The following is a 17658-nucleotide window of genomic DNA, read 5'->3' on the forward strand; positions in this document are numbered from 1 at the left end:
TCACTGGGACCAAGTCCTTGGGTCTGGGGGGAGCAAAGACCCCTGGGCTGGGGCAGGGTGGGGAGTCGCTGGGACCAAGTCCCTGGGCCTGGGGGGCACAGAGACCCCTGGAATGGGGAGAGGGAGGCATTGGAACCAGGCCCTGGGGCTGAGGGGAGCACTGGGACCAGGTCCTTGGGACTGAGGGGTGCAAAAACCCCCCGGGCTGTGGCAAGGGGGGTGTCACCATGACCAGGTCCTTGGGAATTGGGGTTGCACAGACCCCCGGGCTGGGGTAGGGGGGGGGTCACCGGGACCAGCCCCCGGGGCAGGGGGTGTCACTGGGCCTGGGTTCCCGGGCTGGGGTCACAGAGTCCCCCCGGGCCCAGGCTTTGGGGTGTCGGCGAGGCCGCAGGCCGCAGCGTCCCCGTTGCTAGGAGACGGGAAGGAAAGGAAGAGGCGGGGCGGGGTCCGCTACCTTCCCATAGGGCTTTGCGCCGCTGCTGCCTGTCCTCCACCTTCCCAGAGGCCTTTGCGCCGCGGCCAACATGGCGGCGCTGAGCGGCGGCGGGGCAGCGCCGTGGCGGCGCGGTGAGCGCTCCTCACCGGGGCCGGGCGGCTCCGCGGGGCTCGGGACGGGCTGGGCGGCGGGGCCAGGCGTGTGTGCGGCCCGGCCCGGCCTTCCCCGGGCCCCACTGCCCCCCACCCCCGGCCCCGCTCCCGTCCTGTTCTCGCCCCCCCTCCGGGCCCCTCTCCGCCCGGGCTCTGGTCCCGGCCAGCTCCCCTTCTCTCCCACTCCCTCTCCCCCCTTTTCCCCTCCAGCTCCCCCCTGCCAGCCCTGAGCGCCGCCCGTGTTCCCTCTCTCCCCAGGCTGGCTGCCCGTCCTGCAGCTTGTCCGCCGTGGCTCCAAGGCGGTCACCCGGCACTGGAAAGCCATGCACTTCCAGCGCCAGAAGCTGATGGCAGTGACCGAATACCTGCCCCCGCGGCCGGCCATCCCGCCACGCTGCCTGCCCCGCCAGGAGGAAACCCGCCAGGAGGTGAATCCCGTGGCTGTTGTGAGGCCTCGGTGTCCGAGGAGCTTTGCAGGCCCTGCCTGTGCTTTGCTCTGGGGGTTTAACACAGGCTCTGCAGTCCCTACCGAGCTCCGGGACAGCCCTGCCCTGACATTAGCCCGTTTGGCCCCTTCCTGAGCGCTTCCAGGGAGTTTGTGCCCATTTTTCTCACGTTGGGGGTGGCTGGGGGAGGCATCAACTGTTAGAGAAGCATTGGAGACCAGGTTTGTCCCCGTCCATAGCAGCAGGTCTGTTTGCAGGGTTGGAGCTGGGGGAGGCAGCAGCCGTTGCCCCTTCCCCTGCATCCCCATCACTGCTCGCTCCCGGCAGGAGAACGGTTATGCGCGGCTGTTGCGGCGGCAGGTGGAGGAGGCATTTCGAGACAACCGGATGATCGCCGTCTGTCAGTACAACTATATGCCGGGTGAGGACGTGGTGATGATGAGGCACTACCTCCGCAAGCACAACATTGAGGTCAAGTTCTTCCTGAACGAGGTAGGGCCAGATCTTGGCATGGCTGAGGTCGGATGGCAGACAGGGGTCAGAATGATGAGGTGAAAAGCAGCCTCTATGCTCCCCGCTGTGTTTTGAGAGCTCTCTCTCCCCCAGATTGTCAGACCTGTGCTGTCACAATCCAAGTACAAGAATCTCCTCCCTCTTTTCGTGGGGCGCAATGTCCTGCTGGTCAGCCGAGAGACGAAGGCGAAGGAGATGCTGCGGGTGCTGAAGGGAGTGCCACAAATCAACCTCCTGGGTGAGTGCTTTCCCTGTATCCCCGTTGGCTCACGCTGGTCTCATCCAGCACTGGGGAGAGGACTCCTTCTGGCAGGGTCTATGCTGACTGAGCCGTGTCTGTGGGATCGCTGTCGTGTCCGTTAAAATGAGGGGAAGGTTGGCAAGGGGTGGGCGCCCTTTCCTGCCTCTCGGTGCACATATGGGTGCCCTTCCCTGCCTCTCCTTGTACCGAAAGAGTCCTTCCCGGCCTCTCGAAGTGTGTGGGTGCCCTTCCTGCCTCTCCGTGCACACCTGGGCATCCTTCCCACCTCTCCATGTGAACAGGAATCCTCCCTGCCTTTCCCTGTGTTCCAGTGGAAGGTGAAAGGGCTCCGGCTCTCGCACCCTGTTGCCCATGCTGAGCTCTGCTCCTCTCCCCCAGGCGCCTGCATCGATGACACCATCTTGAGCAGGAAGGGAGTGGAGAACTTCGCCCGGCTACCCCCGCTGGAGGCGGCCCAGGGGCAGACGGTGGGTGCCCTGGCACTCCTGCCCTCCCAGACGTCCTCCCTGCTCCAGCGCGGCTCCTTGTACCTCACGGCTCTCCTGGATCAGCACATCCAACGCCTGCGGGCAGCTGAGACGGAGAGCCCGGCTGAGCCTGGCCCTGCCCAGAGCTCGGGCGATCGCTGACGCTGGCTCCCAGCCGGGCCTGGGCATCGCCTCCTTCCCAGGGTGCCGTCGGGGGGGATCAGGGATGGAAGATTTGGCTCCACGCGAGGAGCTCGCGGTGGGACTGAGAGTGCTGAGTGTCACCGGCCCTGTTGGAGAGCCCTGGCCCTTCCCTTTGCTCCCTGCACCCATGGCACACAGGAACATCCTGGCTGTGTTTCGGCACTGGGGGGGCTGTGGTTGGAAGTCGCTGGGATCAGGTGGAATGCGGTGGGAGCCGTGGTGGGGAGGGGATCCGGCACTCCGAGCCACCACACCGTCCGGAATGGGAAAGAGATGGAGCGGGCTCTAACATCCATGGAATCACCATTAAAGAACGGTGCGGTGGTGGTGTTGATACTGGAGCCCTTGTCTTGGATTTGGGAGGGTGGATGGGGAGGTTCCTGCTCCTCGGCGTCGTGGGGAGAGGCTGGGGGTGTCCAGAAGTTGGGGGCAGGGTGGGACCTGGGGGGTGGGCGAGGGGGATCCTGGCCGGGTGGGAGCAGGACCCCTGTGGGTGCTGTGTCTCCCCGGGTCCCCTTTGGATTCCCGCTCGTGGATTCCTGCTTTTCCTGAGGGCTGGGGGGGGAGCAGGGACAGCCGGGAGGAGCTCCCTCAGCCCTTTCCCATGGGATGGAGCCAGGATGAGACACACACCCGCTCCGCTTGTCCCATAGGATGGAGCCGGGATAAGCCCACTCGCCCTCACCTTATCCCATAGAATGGAGCCGGGATAACCTCCTTCCGCCCCATTTCCCATGGGATGGAGCCGAGAATGAGTCTCCCCACCCCTTTTCCCATAGGATGGAGGCAAGATGAGCGCCCCCCCCCCTTTTCCCGAGGGATGGAGGCGGAATGAGTCCCCAGCTCCTATTTTTCCCACGGGATGGAGCCTGGATGCGCCCCCTCCGCTTTTCCCACGGGATGGAGCCGGGACAGCCGGGCTGGCAGGGGGCGTCCCGGAGCGGGGGTTCCCGGTGGCTCCGGTCCTCCACGGTGCAGGGGGCAGAGCCGAGCGCCTCCCGCCCGCCGCCGCCGCCTCCTCCCGTTCCGCTTCCTGCAGCCGCCGGGCAGGATGCGAGCGGTGCCGGTGCCCGTCCAGGTGAGCACGGGGAGGGATGGGGGGGTCCATTCCCGGCACCCCCGGGATGGAGCTGCCCCGAGCATCCTCCGCCCCTCGGAGCAGGGATGCGGGTCCCGGGGCTTGGCTGCCATCCCAGCGTTATCCCGGGATAACCGGGATGCCCCGGGTACCCCCCGTCTCCCCGTGCCTCAGTTTCCCCCTTCGGTACTTGAGAAGGACACAGGGAACAGCCTGCTGGGAGGGTGGGTTGGGGTTTAGGGGGGGGCATGTCCTGGCTTGGGGGTGTCGGGATGGAGCGGGACTGATCCCGGTCTCTGTTGAGATGCGCTGGGAATGATCCCGGTCTCTGTTCCCCGTATCAGGGGCTGTCGGGATGGACCGGGGCTGATCCCAATCCCTTTTCCCCAGATCAGGGCATGTTGGGATGGACCAGGATTGATCTCGGTTCCTTTTCCCCAGATCAGGGGGTGTCAGAATTGATCCCAGTCCCTTTTTCCCAGATCAGGGGAAGTTGGGATGGACCAGGACTCATCCCGGTCCCTTTTCCCTGGATCAGGGGATGTCAGGACCGACCGGGACTCATCCTGGTCCCTTTTCCCTGGATCAGGGGGTGTCAGCACCGATCCCAGCCCCTTTTTCCCAGATCAGGGGGTGTCGGGATGGACCAGGACCGATCCCAGTCCCTTTTCCCCACATCACCCTCCCGCCCGTGCCCGCCGTGGGGCTGCCCCATGGCACGGAGCCCGTGGGGCGCTGGCTCAGGGCAGCGGGGCCGGACTCTGGACCTGCCAGGCGGACAGTGGCAATAAGGCTGAATGGGTCGAGGGCTCCATCCTGCGCAGGAGCTGCTGGGTCCCTGCTGGGGCGCGGGGGACCCCCCAACTCCTCAGGGGTCCCTGTTGGGGCAGGAGAGCTGTGGGGAGGGTGGGTGATGCCCTCCCGCCCCCCTGATGCAGTCATCATTGCAGCATCTCCCACCTCCCGGGCCGTGACGGCTGAGCTCGGCCCCCCCAGCCCCACCGCACGGACAGGAGAGGGGGGGGGCTTGGCTGTCCCCCCCAGCCCCCCGCGCTCGCCGGCGATGGGCAGCCACGAGAAGGACCCGTCCTCTCCAAAAAGAGCCCCGTCGCGCTCCAGCAGCACCGTGTCTTCCAAGCACAGCAGCGTGCAGCAGGTTGGGGGGCTCTGGGCTGGGGTCGGGGGGAGGGCAGCGGGACCCCGGTAGTGTCAGTGGGCTGGTCTGGGGGGGCTGGGGCTCCTTGGGGGGCTTCACCCCCCTTTGGGAAGGGTGATGTAGGGATGCTCCATCCCCTGGGGTGTCCCTGCCCGGAGTGGGGGGCTCAGTGGGACCCCAGTGGGGCGAATGGGCTGGGCTGGGGCTCCTTGGGGTCTTCACCCCGCTTTGGAAAGGATGATATAGGGATGCTCCATCCCCTGGGGGTACCACGTGTCCCTGCCTGGAGTGGGGGGCTCAGTGGGACCCCAGTGGAGCCAGCAGGCTGGTCTGGGGGGGCTGGGGCTCCTTGGGGGTTTCACCCCGCTTTAGGAAGGGTGATATAGGGATGCTCCATCCCCTGGGGTGTCCCTGCCCGGAGTGGGGGGCTCAGTGGGACCCCAGTGGAGCCAGCAGGCTGGTCTGGGGGGGCTGGGGCTCCATGGGGGGCTTCATTCCACTTTAGGAAGGGTGATATAGGGATGCTCCATCCCCTGGGGTGTCCCTGCCTGGGGATGAAGTGGGGAGCACCCGGCTGTCCTGGGGACCCCCATGCTGACCCCCGTTATCCCCAGGGCTCTGAGAGCTGGGAGGTGGTGGAGGAACCAAGCACCCGGGACAGCCCCGGACAGGAGCCGCCGCGGCGCGAGGGTTATCTGCTCAAGAAGAGAAAGTGGCCACTGAAGGGCTGGCACAAGGTAACGGCGCAGAGGTGGCCCTGGGAGCCACCCGGACAGTCCTGGGCTCCATCTGGAACGGGTTCCTGGCCCAGGGTGCCCAGAGCAGTGGTGGTGCCCCATCCCTGGAGGGGTTCCAGGCCAGGTTGGATGGGGCTTGGAGCCCCTGATCCAGTGGGAGGTGTCCCTGCCCATGGCAGGGGTGGAACTGGATGGGCTTTGAGGTCCCTTCCAACCCGAACTTTTCTATGATTCTATGATCCCATCCTTGGGGTGATTGAGGCTCCTGCGATCGGTCTCGACCCCCTCTTTTGTCCCTCTCTGTCCTCAGCGGTACTTTGTGCTGGAAAACGGCATCCTGAAATACGCCACCACGCGCCAGGATGTGAGTGTGGGGCTGGGCTGCATCCGCACAGCCCCCTCGGGACCCCGGTGGGGTTTGGGGAGGGGGTCTTTCCCCGCTGACAGAGCTCCCTGGGCTCCCCCAGATCCTCAAGAGCAAACTGCACGGGGCCATTGATGTCCGTCAGTCCGTCATGTCCATCAACAAGAAGGCGCAGCGGGTGGATTTGGACACGGAGGACAACATCTACCACCTCAAGGTGTTGGAGCTGGGGGGCTTGGATGGGGCTGGGGGGCGTTGGGGCATAGCTTGGGATGAGATCTTGGGGAGAAATGTTTTGCTGTGAGGGTGGGGAGCCCCTGGAACAGGTTGCCCAGAGCAGTGGTGGTGCCCCATCCCTGGAGGGGTTCCAGGCCAGGTTGGATGGGGTTTGGAGCCCCTGATCCAGTGGGAGGTGTCCCTGCCCACGGCAGGGGTGGAACTGGATGGGCTTTGAGGTCCCTTCCAACCCAACCCATCCTACGGTTCCATCCCCTCACCCCTGTCCTGCAGATCAAGTCGCCGGAGCTCTTCTCCAGCTGGATCCGCAGCCTCTGCTCCCATCACCGCGGTGCGAGGTCGGAGCTCTGCCCCAGGGTGCGGGATCCCGCGGGGAGGACCCCCACCAGCACACAGGTTGGGTGACGCTTTGGGGGTGACTCTGCGAGGCTGCGTGTGGGCGCGGGGGGGCTCCTGACGGCCCCTTCTCCGCCGCCGCAGGGCCCGTGGACGCGCATCCTGCCCTCGGGCAGCGCCCCTGCCCTCGCCGCCCTCGCGCGGGACCAGGCGGGCGCGTGGCTGGAGGACAGCGAGGGGCTGGAGCGCTGCTCGGCCGGTGAGCGGGGGGCTTGGCGGGCAAAGTGGGGGGGGGGACACCCGGTACCCCCCTGTCCCTGACCGCGCTGGCGCCGCGCAGAGCTCTCGGCGTGCCAGGCGAAGCTGCAGGAGCTGACGGTGATGCTGCAGAGCCTGGAAGCGCTTCACCGCATCCCCTCGGCGCCCCTCATCTCCGGCAGCCAGGTAAGGGGGGGGGTATCACCCAGTAGGACCCCATCCCCTTTTCCAAGGTTGGGGGGGGGGGGTCCGGTTCCAGCTCCCTCCTCTTCCTCGCAGCCCTCAGCCGCCACCGAGAGGCCGAAGAAGGGCAGGAGGAGCACCAAGATGTGGTGCACCCAGAGCTTCGCCAAGGATGACACCATGGGCAGGGTGAGCGGCGCCCCCCGAGCTCTGCCTGCGGACAGAGCTCCCCCCCCAGGGGGCCACGCTGACCCCCGTGTTGTGTGTGTGTCCCCCCCTTCAAGGTGGGGCGCCTGCACGGCTCCGTCCCCAACCTTTCGCGCCACTTGGAGCAATCGCAGAGCCACCTGCCCTTCAGCCTCCCCCCGGAGTACAGCCAGCTGCAGCGGAGCTTCTGGGTCCTGGCCCAGAAAGGTGGGGTTCGGCGGGGTGCTGAGCCCTTTTTGGGGGCCTACAGCTGCATAAGGGGTGCTGAGCCCATCTAGGGGTCCTGATGCAGTATAGAGGGTGCTGAGCCTCTCTTGGGGTCCCGCAGCAGCACAGGGGGTGCTGAGCCCTTATGGGGGTCCTGCAGCAGCACAGGGGGTGCTGAGCCTCTCTTGGGGTCCCACAGCAGCACAGGGGATCCTGAGCCCTTATAGGGGTCCTGCAGCAGCACAGGGGGTGCTGAGACACTCTTGGGGTCCCGCAGCAGCACAGGGGGTGCTGAGCCCTTATGGGGGTCCCGCAGCAGCATAGAGGGTGCTGAGCCTCTCTTGGGGTCCCGCAGCAGCACAGGGGGTGCTGAGCCCTTATGGGGGTCCCGCAGCAGCATAGAGGGTGCTGAGCCTCTCTTGGGGTCCCACAGCAGCACAGGGGGTGCTGAGCCTTTATAGGGGTCCCACAGCAGCACATGGGGTGCTGAGCCCCTCTGGGGGTCCCACACCAGTGCAGGGGAGGGGGGGGAGCAGGGTGCCGGCCCGCATCCTGACCACCTGTGCACCTCTCCCGCAGTGCACGGCTCGCTCAGCAGCGTGGTGGCCGCGCTGGTGACCGAGAGGGCCCGTCTGGAGGAGCTGCAGCAGGCGCTGGACCAGCAGCAGCGTTCGGCCCCGCGCGCCCACGGCCACGGCAGCACCGGGGTGAGGGAATTGGGGGGGACGGGCAGGGCTGCGCCAGCTTTGGGTGCCACCAGCGCCCAGGGCTCCGCGCTGTTGGGGTCATGTTGGGTGCAGCGAGTTGGTGGGGTCTCAGCCCCTCAGTGCGTGCAGTGAGTTGGTGGGGTCTCAGCCCCTCCATGGATGCAGCGAGTTGGTGGGGTCTCAGCCCCTCGGCGGGTGCAGTGAGTTGGTGGGGTCTCAGCCCCTCCATGGATGCAGCGAGTTGGTGGGGTCTCAGCCCCTCGGCGGGTGCAGTGAGTTGGTGGGGTCTCAGCCCCTTGGTGGGTGCAGTGAGTTGGTGGGGTCTCAGCCCCTCGGTGGGTGCAGTGAGTTGGTGGGGTCTCAGCCCCTCGGTGGGTGCAGTGAGTTGGTGGGGTCTCAGCCCCTCAGTGCGTGCAGTGAGTTGGTGGGGTCTCAGCCCCTCCATGGATGCAGTGAGTTGGTGGGGTCTCAGCCCCTCGGTGCGTGCGATGAGCTGGCAAGGTCTCAGCCCCGTGCTGGCCGATCCCCCCCCCAAGTGAGGGGCTGGGGGGCATGGGCTGGGGTGGGGTGGGGGCCCCTCAGCATCCTCCCTCCCCCACAGGCCGCCCTGCACCGCATCCACTCGCTCTCGGTCTCCTCGGACACCACACTGGACTCCTCCTCGCTGCACCCCGACGAGGTCAGGGGGAGATGGGGTGCGACACGGGATGGGGTGGGGGCCCCAGGGCTGGGGGCTGAGGTGGTGTCCCCCCCCCGCAGCCGGACACGCTGCCGGCCAAGGGCCGGGAGCCGCAGCTCTCCAACCGCAGCATCGTCTCCCTGGCCGATTCCCACACCGAGTTCTTCGACGCCTGTGAGGTTTTCCTCTCCGCCAGCTCCTCTGAGAACGAGGTGGGGGGGTCGGGGGGGGCTGTGCTGGTGGGGTGCTCTGCAGACACCCCCCCCCCCAATTTCTTTGGGCTCATGTCTCCCTTCTCTTTCCCCATCCTGTCCCCGTTAGCCAGCCTGTGAGCTGCCCCCCAGCTCCCCATGGTCCCCCCAGCCCCTGGTGCCCCCCTCATCCTCACATCCCCCACAGCCTCTGTTTTCCCCACATCCCCCCCTGTGCCCCCCATAGCCCCCCCTGAACCCCCTCTGTAGGTTCTCGGGGTCTCTGCAGTCTCTGCCCCCGGCGATGGGGGCCGGGTGCTGCCGTGGCCCCCCCTGTACCCCCCTCCTGTGCCCCTCCGGTACCCACTCCCCCCTCCCCATCCTGGCCCCCCCCAATCCCCTCCCATCCCACCCTCTGGGGGGGCTCTGCCGGTACAGCCCTGCCTCCCCCCCTCCTGCTGTGGGGTAACCCCCAGACCCCCCCTCCTTCCGAGACCCCCGACGGGTCCCCTGCGCCTCCCCAGCCTTCGGATGACGAATCCTGCATCAGCGAGGTCCCCGGCGCCTGTGAGGATGCGGCTGAGCTGGGGGGGCCGGGGCGCCCCCCAACAGGTGTGGGGAGGGGGGGACTGGTGTGGGGAGGAGGAGGTGATCTGAGGGGAGGGACACTGCTATGGGGTGGCTTGAGGGGACACAGGGGGGGAATGGGACCAGTGTGGAGTGGTCCAGGGGGGGTGAGGGGAGGTGATGGGGTGGGGGCAGAGGTTGGGGAGGTGATGTTGGGGGGCTCGGGGTGCACTGGGAGGGGGGGCAGGATCAGTGTGTGGTGGCTTGGGGGTCACCGGGGGGGGGTGGGACTGGTGGGGGGTCGCTTGGGGGGAACGCCGTCAGTGTTGGGGGGGGGCTCAGTGGGGCACCAGGGGCCAGAAAAGGAGCGATGTGGGGTGGTGTGGGGCAGCTCTGGGAGGGATGGGACTGGTGTGGGGTGGCTTGGGGGGCACGGGCAGGGTGGGGTGGGTCACCTCCTGACAGGTACAGGGAGGTGGGGGGGCACTGGCTTGTGGGGAGGGGGCTGACATGGGGGGGCTCAGGGGGGCACTGGGGAGGGATAGGACCAGTTTGGGGTGAAGGGGTTGGCACAGAGCAGCTCAGGGGGGCACCGGGAAGGGACAGCACCAGTGTGGGGTGGCTTGGGGGGCACGGGCGGGGTGTTGTGGGTCACCCCCAGCACCCCATTCCTGCAGGATCCCAAGCCCCGTTGCCTACGGAACCGCCACCACTGGAGCTGCCGGGGCCGATGCCGGTGCCAGGGCGGCGCAGCCGGCTGCCCGCGCCCCCCGTGCCCCCCGCGGACCTGAGCCTGTGGGGGCTCCTGCGCAGCAGCGTGGGCCGCGATTTGGCCCGCGTGGCGCTGCCCGTGCAGCTCAACGAGCCCCTGGGCGCGCTGCAGCGGCTCTGCGAGGAGCTCGAGTACAGCAGCCTGCTCGACCGCGCCAGCAGAGCCCCCGACCCGCGGCAGCGCCTGGTGAGGGGCAGCGGGGCCACGGGGGGGCTGGGGGGAGACAGGGGGATCGGGGGACACTGGGGACGTGGTGGGGATCAGGGGACATATGGGGACACAGGGGGATTGGGGGGAGACAGGGGGATTGGGGGACACTGGGGACGTGGTGGGGATCAGGGGACATATGGGGACACGGGGGGATTGGGGGGAGACAGGAGGATTGGGGGACCCTGGGGACGTGGTGGAGATCAGGGGACACGGAGGGTGAGGGGACACGGGGGGGATTGGGGGGACATGGGGGGATTAGGGGGAGACAGGGGGATCGGGGGACACTGGGGACGTGGTGAGGATCAGGGGACACGGAGGGGTGAGGGGACACGGGGGGATTGGGGGGACACAGGGGGATTAGGGGGAGACAGGAGGATTGGGGGACACTGGGGATGTGGTGAGGATCAGGGGACACAGAGGGGTGAGGGGACACAGGGGGGATTGGGGGGACACGGGGGGATTAGGGGGAGACAGGAGGATTGGGGGACACTGGGGACATGGTGAGGATCAGGGGACACAGAGGGATCAGGGGACATATGGGGCCACAGAGGGATTGGGGAGACATGGGTGGGTTGGGGGGAGACAGGAGAATCGGGGGACCCCGGGGATGTGGTGAAGATCAGGGGACATGGAGGGGTGAGGGGACACGGGGGGATTGGGGGACAGACAGGAGGATCGGGGGACACTGGGGATGTGGTGAGGATCAGGAGACATGGGGACATGGGGGGATTGGAGGGACATGGGTGGATTGGGGGGAGACAGGAAGATTGGGGGACACAAGGGAACGCTGGGGATGTGGCGAGGATTGGGGGACACAGAGGGATCAGGGGACATGTGGGGACACAAGGGGATTGGGGGGATACAGGAGGACCCTGGGGACGTGGTGAGGATCAGGGGACACAGAGGGACAAGGGGACCCAGGGATTGGGGGGACATGGGCAGATTGGGGGACACTGAGGGGCACAGGAGGATGGGGGGACACGGGGATTCTGGGGCAAGGGGGGACACTTGGGACGTGGGGGTGGATTAGGGGACATGGGGGGATCAGGGGACACACAGAGGAATTGGGGGACACCAGGGAACACAGAAGATCGGGGTCATCAGGGAGCTCGAGGGGACATGGGGTGCACCAGGAGACATGGGGGGGACATCGGAGGATCAGGGGACTTGGGAGGGGTCGGGGGGGACTGAGGGTCTCAGGGGACACGGGGAAGCCTGGGGACAGGGGAGGTGGCCGTGGGGTGACGGTGGTCGCGGCGCAGGTGTACGTGGCCGCCTTCGCCGTGTCCGCCTACGCCTCCACCTTCTACCGGGCGGGCAGCAAACCCTTCAACCCGGTGCTGGGCGAGACCTACGAGTGCGTGCGGCCCGAGCGTGGGTTCCGCTTCATCGGCGAGCAGGTGGGCCCGGAGGGGACGGGGACAGGGGTGGGGATCAATGGGGATAGAGGTGATGGGGATGGAGATGATGGGGATGGGAATGGAGATGAGGGAGATGAAATGGGGATGGGGTTGATGGGGATGGGAATGGAGATGATGGAGATGAGATGGGGATGGGGTTGATGGGGATGGAGATGATGGGATTTGAGATGGGGATGGGGATGATGGGGATGGAGATGAGATGGGGATGGAGATGAGATGGGGATGATGGGGATGGAGGTGATGGGAATGGAGATGATGGGAATGGAGATGGAGAAGATGGAGATGAGATGGGGATGGAGATGAGATGGGGATGATGGGGATGGGGATGATGGGGATGGGGATGATGGGGATGGAGATGAGATGGGGATGATGGGGATGGGGATGGAGATGATGGAGATGAGATGGGGATGGGGATGGAGATGATGGAGATGATGGGATGGGGATGATGGGGATGGGGATGATGGGGATGGAGATGAGATGGGGATGATGGGGATGGGGATGGAGATGATGGAGATGAGATGGGGATGGGGATGGAGATGATGGAGATGAGATGGGGATGATGGGGATGGGGACGATGGGGATGGGGATGATGGGGATGGAGATGAGATGGGGATGATGGGGATGGGGATGGAGATGATGGAGATGAGATGGGGATGGGGATGGAGATGATGGAGATGAGATGGGGATGGGGATGATGGGGATGGGGATGATGGGGATGGAGATGATGGAGATGAGATGGGGATGGGGATGATGGGGATGGGGATGGAGATGGAGATGATGGAGATGAGATGGGGATGGGGATGATGGGGATGGAGATGAGATGGGCGTGATGGGGATGGGCATGATGGGGATGGGGATGGGGATGATGGAGATGGGGATGGTGGAGAAGGGGATGATGGGGATGAGGATGGAGGGGATGGGAACAGGGATGATGAAGATGGAGATGATGGAAATGCAGATGATGGAGATGGTGGAGGGGATGGGGACTGGGATGGGTGGGAAATGGATGGATGGGATGGGGGTTGTTGGGGACAGGGATGGATGGGGCTGGGATGACAAGTGGGGATGGTGATGGGGACAGATGGGATGGAGATGGTTGAGATGGAAACGGGGAGCAGGGACGGATGGAGCTGGGTGGGGAGCAGGGATGGACGGGATGGGGATGAGGACAAACAGGATGGGGAGCAGGGACAGGGATGGATGGCGACAGGGACAGATAGGACAGGGAGCAGGGATGGAGCTGGTCAGGGATGGGGACTGGGGATGGATGAGATGGGAATGGGGAACAGGGGCAGGGAGGGTGGGGACAGATGGCCTGGGGAGCAGGGACGGGCATGGACAGGGACGGAGCTGGATGAGATGGGCACCGGGAGCGGGGATAGAGCCGGGTGGGGGTGTCATGTCCCCCTCCATCCTTCCAGGTGTGCCACCACCCCCCCGTCTCCGCCTGCCACGCTGAGTCCGACAACTTCATCTTCTGGCAAGGTGGGCGCCGAGGGAGGCGTTGGGGGGGGACCAAGGAGATTGGGGGGGGGGTCTCACCTCCTCCCACCCCCCCAGACATGAGGTGGAAGAACAAATTCTGGGGCAAATCCCTGGAGATCGTCCCGGTGGGCACCGTGCACGTCCAGCTGCCCAGGTGAGCCGTGGCGGGGGGCCCCCCAGCGCCCCACATCCCCCCGCGCCCCCCCCGGCCGACGATCGGCGCTGCCCGCAGGACCGGAGACCACTTCGAGTGGAACAAAGTCACCACCTGCGTGCACAACGTGCTGAGCGGCCCCCGCTGGGTCGAGCACTACGGCGAGGTGCTCGTCCGCAACACGCGCGACGCCTCCTTCCACTGCAAGATCACCTTCTGCAAGGTGCCCCCCCCCGGAACCCCACGATCCGAGTGCACCCCCAACTCTGTGGGCTCCCGCCTTCTGTGTGTCCCCACCACGTGCCCCCCAACTCCATGAGTCTCACCCTCCGTGTGTGTCCCCCAATTCCATGAGCCTCCCCTCTCCATGTGTCCCCCCCATGTGCCCCCCAACTCCATGGGTCTCCCCCTCTCCATGTGTCCCCCCCATGTTCCCCCCAACTCCATGGGTCTCCCCATTCCATGTGTCCCCCCAGTGTGCCCCCCAACTCCATAGGTCTCCCCCTCTCCATGTGTCCCCCCCATGTGCCCCCCAACCCCATGGGTCTCCCCCCTTTGTTTGTCCCCTCCATGTGCCCCCCAACTCCATGGGTCTCCCCCTCCGTGTGTGTCCCCCAATTCCATGAGCCTCCCCTCTCCATGTGTCCCCCCCATGTGCGCCCCAACCCCATGGGCCTCCTCCCCTCCATGTGTCCCCCCAGTGTTCCCCCCAACTCCATGGGTCTCCCCCTCTCCATGTGTCCCCCCCATGTGCCCCCCAACTCCATGGGTCTCCCCTCTCCATGTGTCCCCCCAGTGTTCCCCCCAACTCCATGGGTCTCCCCCTCCATGTGTGTCCCCCAATTCCATGAGCCTCCCCTCTCCATGTGTCCCCCCAATGTGCCCCCCAACTCCATGGGTCTCCCCTCTCCATGTGTCCCCCCCATGTGCCCCCCAACTCCATGGGTCTCCTCCCCTCCATGTGTCCCCCCCATGTGCCCCCCAACCCCATGGGTCTCCCCCCTTTGTTTGTCCCCTCCATGTGCCGCCCCTCCATGTGCTCCTCCCTCCATCTGCCCCCCTATGTGCCCCCCAACCCCATGGGCCTCCTCCCCTCCGTGTGTCCGTGTCCCCCTTTCCCAATGCCCCCCCACCTTAGGGCCCCCCCCCTTACGACCTCCTCTTTCCCAATGTCCCCCCTCCACTCATGACACCCCCCCCAATGCCCCCTCCTTCACTCAGGATCCCCCATTTCCCAATGCCCCTCCCTCCACTCATGACCCCCCCTTTCCCAATGCCCGCCCCCCAGGACCCCTCTTTCCCCAACGCCCCCTTCTTCTCTCAGCCCCCCCCCCTTTCCCAATGCCCCCCCCGACTCAGCCCCCCGTTTCCCCCCGCCGTTGCAGGCTCGGCCGTGGGGCACGGGGGGCACAGAGGTGCAGGGCGCGGTGCTGAGCCGCAGCGGGGCCGTTGTGGAGCGCCTGGTGGGCAACTGGCACGAGGGGCTGCGCTGTGGGCCCCCCCCAGGGCACTGCGTCTGGAAAGCCAGTGAGGATGGGGGCTGGGGATGGGGGCACCTTATCCTGGGAGGTGGGGAGGGGGATATCCCATCCTGGGGGGGGGGGTTAGATAAGCCATTTGAGGGGGGTTACCCCATCCTGAGGGGCAGATAACCCATCTGGGGGGGGATATTCCATCATGTTGGGGTAGATAACCCATCCTGGGGGTTATATCCCATCCTTGGGGGGATAGATAAACCATCCAGGGGGTGTTACCCCATCCTGGGGGGCAGATAACCCATCTTGGGGGGATATTCCATCCTGTTGGGGTAGATAACCCATCCTGGGGGAGGATAACCCATCCTGGGGGTTATATCGCATCCTTGGGGGGATAGATTAAACCATCCAGGGGGGGTTACCCCATCCTGGGATGCAGATAACCCATCTGGGGGGGGATATTCCATCATATTGGCGTAGATAACCCATCCTGGGGGGAGATAACCCATCCTGGGGGGAGATAACCCATCCTGGGGGTTATATCGCATCCTCAGGGGAGGGGTAAATAAACCATCCAGGGGGTCCAGGGGGGGTTACGCCATCTTGGGGGGCAGATAACCCATCTGGGGGGGATATTCCATCATGTTGGAGGTAGATAACCCATCCTGGGGGTTATATCCTATCCTTGGGGGGGGTAGGTAAACCATCGAGGGGGGCAGATAACCCATCTTTGGGGAGATAGTCCATCATGTTGAGGTAGATAACCCATCTTGGGGGAGATAACCCATCCTGGGGGAGGATAACCCATCCTGGGGGAGGATTCCCTGCCTGGGGTGGATGGATATTCCCATCCTGGGGGCCGTTGTACCCCATCCCGGTAGGGGATTCCATACTCTGAGGGGGGAGATGCCCCATCCTGGGGGGTGTGTGTGGAATCCCCGCCCTTGGTAGGCGGTATATCCCACCCTGGGTGTCTCAGTGCCCCCGTCCCCCCCCCGCAGACCCCATGCCCCGCGACCATGAGAAGAACTATGGCTTCACCCAGTTTGCGCTGGAGCTGAACGAGCTGACGCCCGAGCTGCGGCGCGTCCTGCCCTCCACCGACACCCGCCTGCGCCCCGACCAGCGGTGAGCGGCCCCCCAGGATAGCGGCGATGGGCGCTGAGGCCGCCCAGCTCGTGACACCCCTTTCCCACCCCTCAGGTACCTGGAGGAAGGGAACGTGGCAGCGGCCGAGACGCAGAAGCGCCAGATCGAGCAGCTGCAGCGCGACCGACGCCGCGTCATGGAGGAGAACAACATCACCCACCAGGCTCGCTTCTTCAGGTCCAACATTGGGGGGCTGGGGGGGCTGCTGGGGCGTGGGGCAATGCATGGGGTATGGGGAGATGTGGGGCTCTCGGGGAATGGGGGAGAACCTTGGGGGTGTTGATGGCACAGACGAGACCCCCCACACCCCGTCCCGTAGAGGAGAACATCACCCATCAGGATGGCTTCTTCAGGTCCAACACGGAGGGGTTGGGGGGCTTCTGGGGGGCTCCTGGGGCTGAGGCATGGAGCAAGGCGTGGGGCACAGAGAGATGAGGGGGTCCTGAGGAATGGAGGAGATCCCTGGGGGGGGTTTCTTGATGGCACAGACGTGACCTCCACGCCCCTCCCCATGGAGGAGAACATCATCGCCCACCAGGATGGCTTCTTCAGGTCCAGGTTTTGGGGGGACACAGGGAAGCTTGAGGGACACAAGAGCAGGGGGAGATGAGGGGACGCGGGTGGACCAGGGGACAGCGAAGAGCTTGGGGGAGCTCGGGGGGGGCTGTGGAGTTCAAGGGGTTGGGGGGGCAAGAGGGGGATTTGGGGGACATGTGGGGACTCGGGTGCAGGGAATGCATGGGGCACCCCCTGACGCAGGGGGATGTGGGGCTCTCGGGGGATGGGGGAGAGGCCCCTTGGGGTGTTCCTGGCCCCCCCCTTGCCGTGACCCCCCCCGCCCCTGCGCAGGCGGCTGACGGATGCCAGCGGCAAGGAGTCGTGGGTCACCAACAACACCTACTGGAAGCTGCGCCTGGACCCCGGCTTCGCCCACCTGGACAGCGCGGTGCTCTGGTAGCGCCCCCCGGCCCGGGCTGAGCCCCCCAACCTGGGCTGAGCCCCCCCCCGGGCTGAGCAATCCCCCCCCTGGGGCTGAGCCCCCCCCAGCTCATCACAGCAGTGGCGCCCAGCGGCAGGGCTGGTCCTCCCAGCACTGGGGATGCTGTGTTGTGCCCCCCCCAAAGCTATTTTGCCCGTGTTTAAGTTCAAACTGTGCTATAAAATTGGGGGGGGGGGCACTGTGCCCCCATGCCTTAAATGTGGGGCAGAGCCTCGGTGCGAGATGGGGCACTGGGGGGGGGGCAGGGGCTGGTGGTGCCCCCACCCACCCTTGGGGCCACAGGACTGCTGGGTCCTTGGCACCCTATGGGGAGCTATGGGGGGGTCCTGGGGTGCCCGCGGGCGGGAGACCCCCCCCCCTTCCCCCCCTCATTGTGAGAGGAGCTGCTCTAATAAAGGCTGCAAAGAGCTGGGGTGTGCAGAGAGCATCCTTTGCCCCCCAGGGCTCAGCACCCTCTTCCTTGCTGAGGATGCTTGGGTCCCCCCCAGCGAGGGGGGGGGGCACAATTCCCTTACCCCCCCTGCCTCAGTTTCCCCTCCTGCGTGCACCCAGAAACCGCAGACTCGTGCCCCACAGCGTCCCCTTTATTGCGAGATATGCTT

The 17658-nt window shown here is 65.9% G+C and overlaps 2 protein-coding genes across 2 annotated transcripts; both read left to right on the forward strand.

Annotated features, from left to right (window-relative positions):
• Window positions 1–433: 433 nt before the first annotated feature.
• MRPL10 (mitochondrial ribosomal protein L10) lies at window positions 434–2810 on the forward strand. Its single transcript, XM_054088493.1, has 5 exons — window positions 434–570; window positions 850–1019; window positions 1365–1529; window positions 1644–1788; window positions 2191–2810. Exons 1-5 carry the CDS (start codon window positions 528–530, stop codon window positions 2439–2441), a joined length of 774 nt encoding a protein of 257 aa, XP_053944468.1. The 5' UTR covers window positions 434–527; the 3' UTR covers window positions 2442–2810.
• A 636-nt stretch (window positions 2811–3446) lies between these two features.
• Window positions 3447–17238, forward strand: OSBPL7 (oxysterol binding protein like 7). Its single transcript, XM_054088397.1, has 23 exons — window positions 3447–3561; window positions 4512–4717; window positions 5332–5454; window positions 5765–5818; window positions 5922–6035; window positions 6329–6451; window positions 6536–6650; window positions 6732–6835; window positions 6929–7021; window positions 7117–7246; window positions 7826–7953; window positions 8555–8632; window positions 8713–8844; window positions 9348–9435; window positions 10068–10348; window positions 11635–11772; window positions 13215–13278; window positions 13354–13432; window positions 13511–13655; window positions 14818–14959; window positions 15909–16035; window positions 16111–16233; window positions 16906–17238. The coding sequence occupies exons 2-23, from the start codon at window positions 4625–4627 to the stop codon at window positions 17012–17014; spliced, it is 2583 nt and encodes an 860-aa protein (XP_053944372.1). The 5' UTR covers window positions 3447–3561; window positions 4512–4624; the 3' UTR covers window positions 17015–17238.
• Window positions 17239–17658: the final 420 nt, after the last annotated feature.

This window comes from Cuculus canorus, chromosome 25 (assembly GCF_017976375.1).
Source record: "Cuculus canorus isolate bCucCan1 chromosome 25, bCucCan1.pri, whole genome shotgun sequence".
Classification (NCBI taxonomy): Eukaryota; Metazoa; Chordata; class Aves; order Cuculiformes; family Cuculidae; genus Cuculus; species Cuculus canorus.

Excerpts from the sequence above, each read along its gene's own strand:
- MRPL10 (XM_054088493.1), top strand. The coding sequence starts at position 528 with ATGGCGGCGCTGAGCGGCGGCGGGGCAGCGCCGTGGCGGCGCG. Across the intron at positions 571-849 it reads GGCAGCGCCGTGGCGGCGCG|GCTGGCTGCCCGTCCTGCAG; the intron begins GTGAGCGCTCCT and ends CTCTCTCCCCAG. Across the intron at positions 1,789-2,190 it reads GCCACAAATCAACCTCCTGG|GCGCCTGCATCGATGACACC; the intron begins GTGAGTGCTTTC and ends CCTCTCCCCCAG.
- OSBPL7 (XM_054088397.1), top strand. The coding sequence starts at position 4,625 with ATGGGCAGCCACGAGAAGGACCCGTCCTCTCCAAAAAGAGCCCCGTCG. Across the intron at positions 8,633-8,712 it reads CCTCGCTGCACCCCGACGAG|CCGGACACGCTGCCGGCCAA; the intron begins GTCAGGGGGAGA and ends CCCCCCCCGCAG. Across the intron at positions 16,036-16,110 it reads CGCCTGCGCCCCGACCAGCG|GTACCTGGAGGAAGGGAACG; the intron begins GTGAGCGGCCCC and ends CCCACCCCTCAG.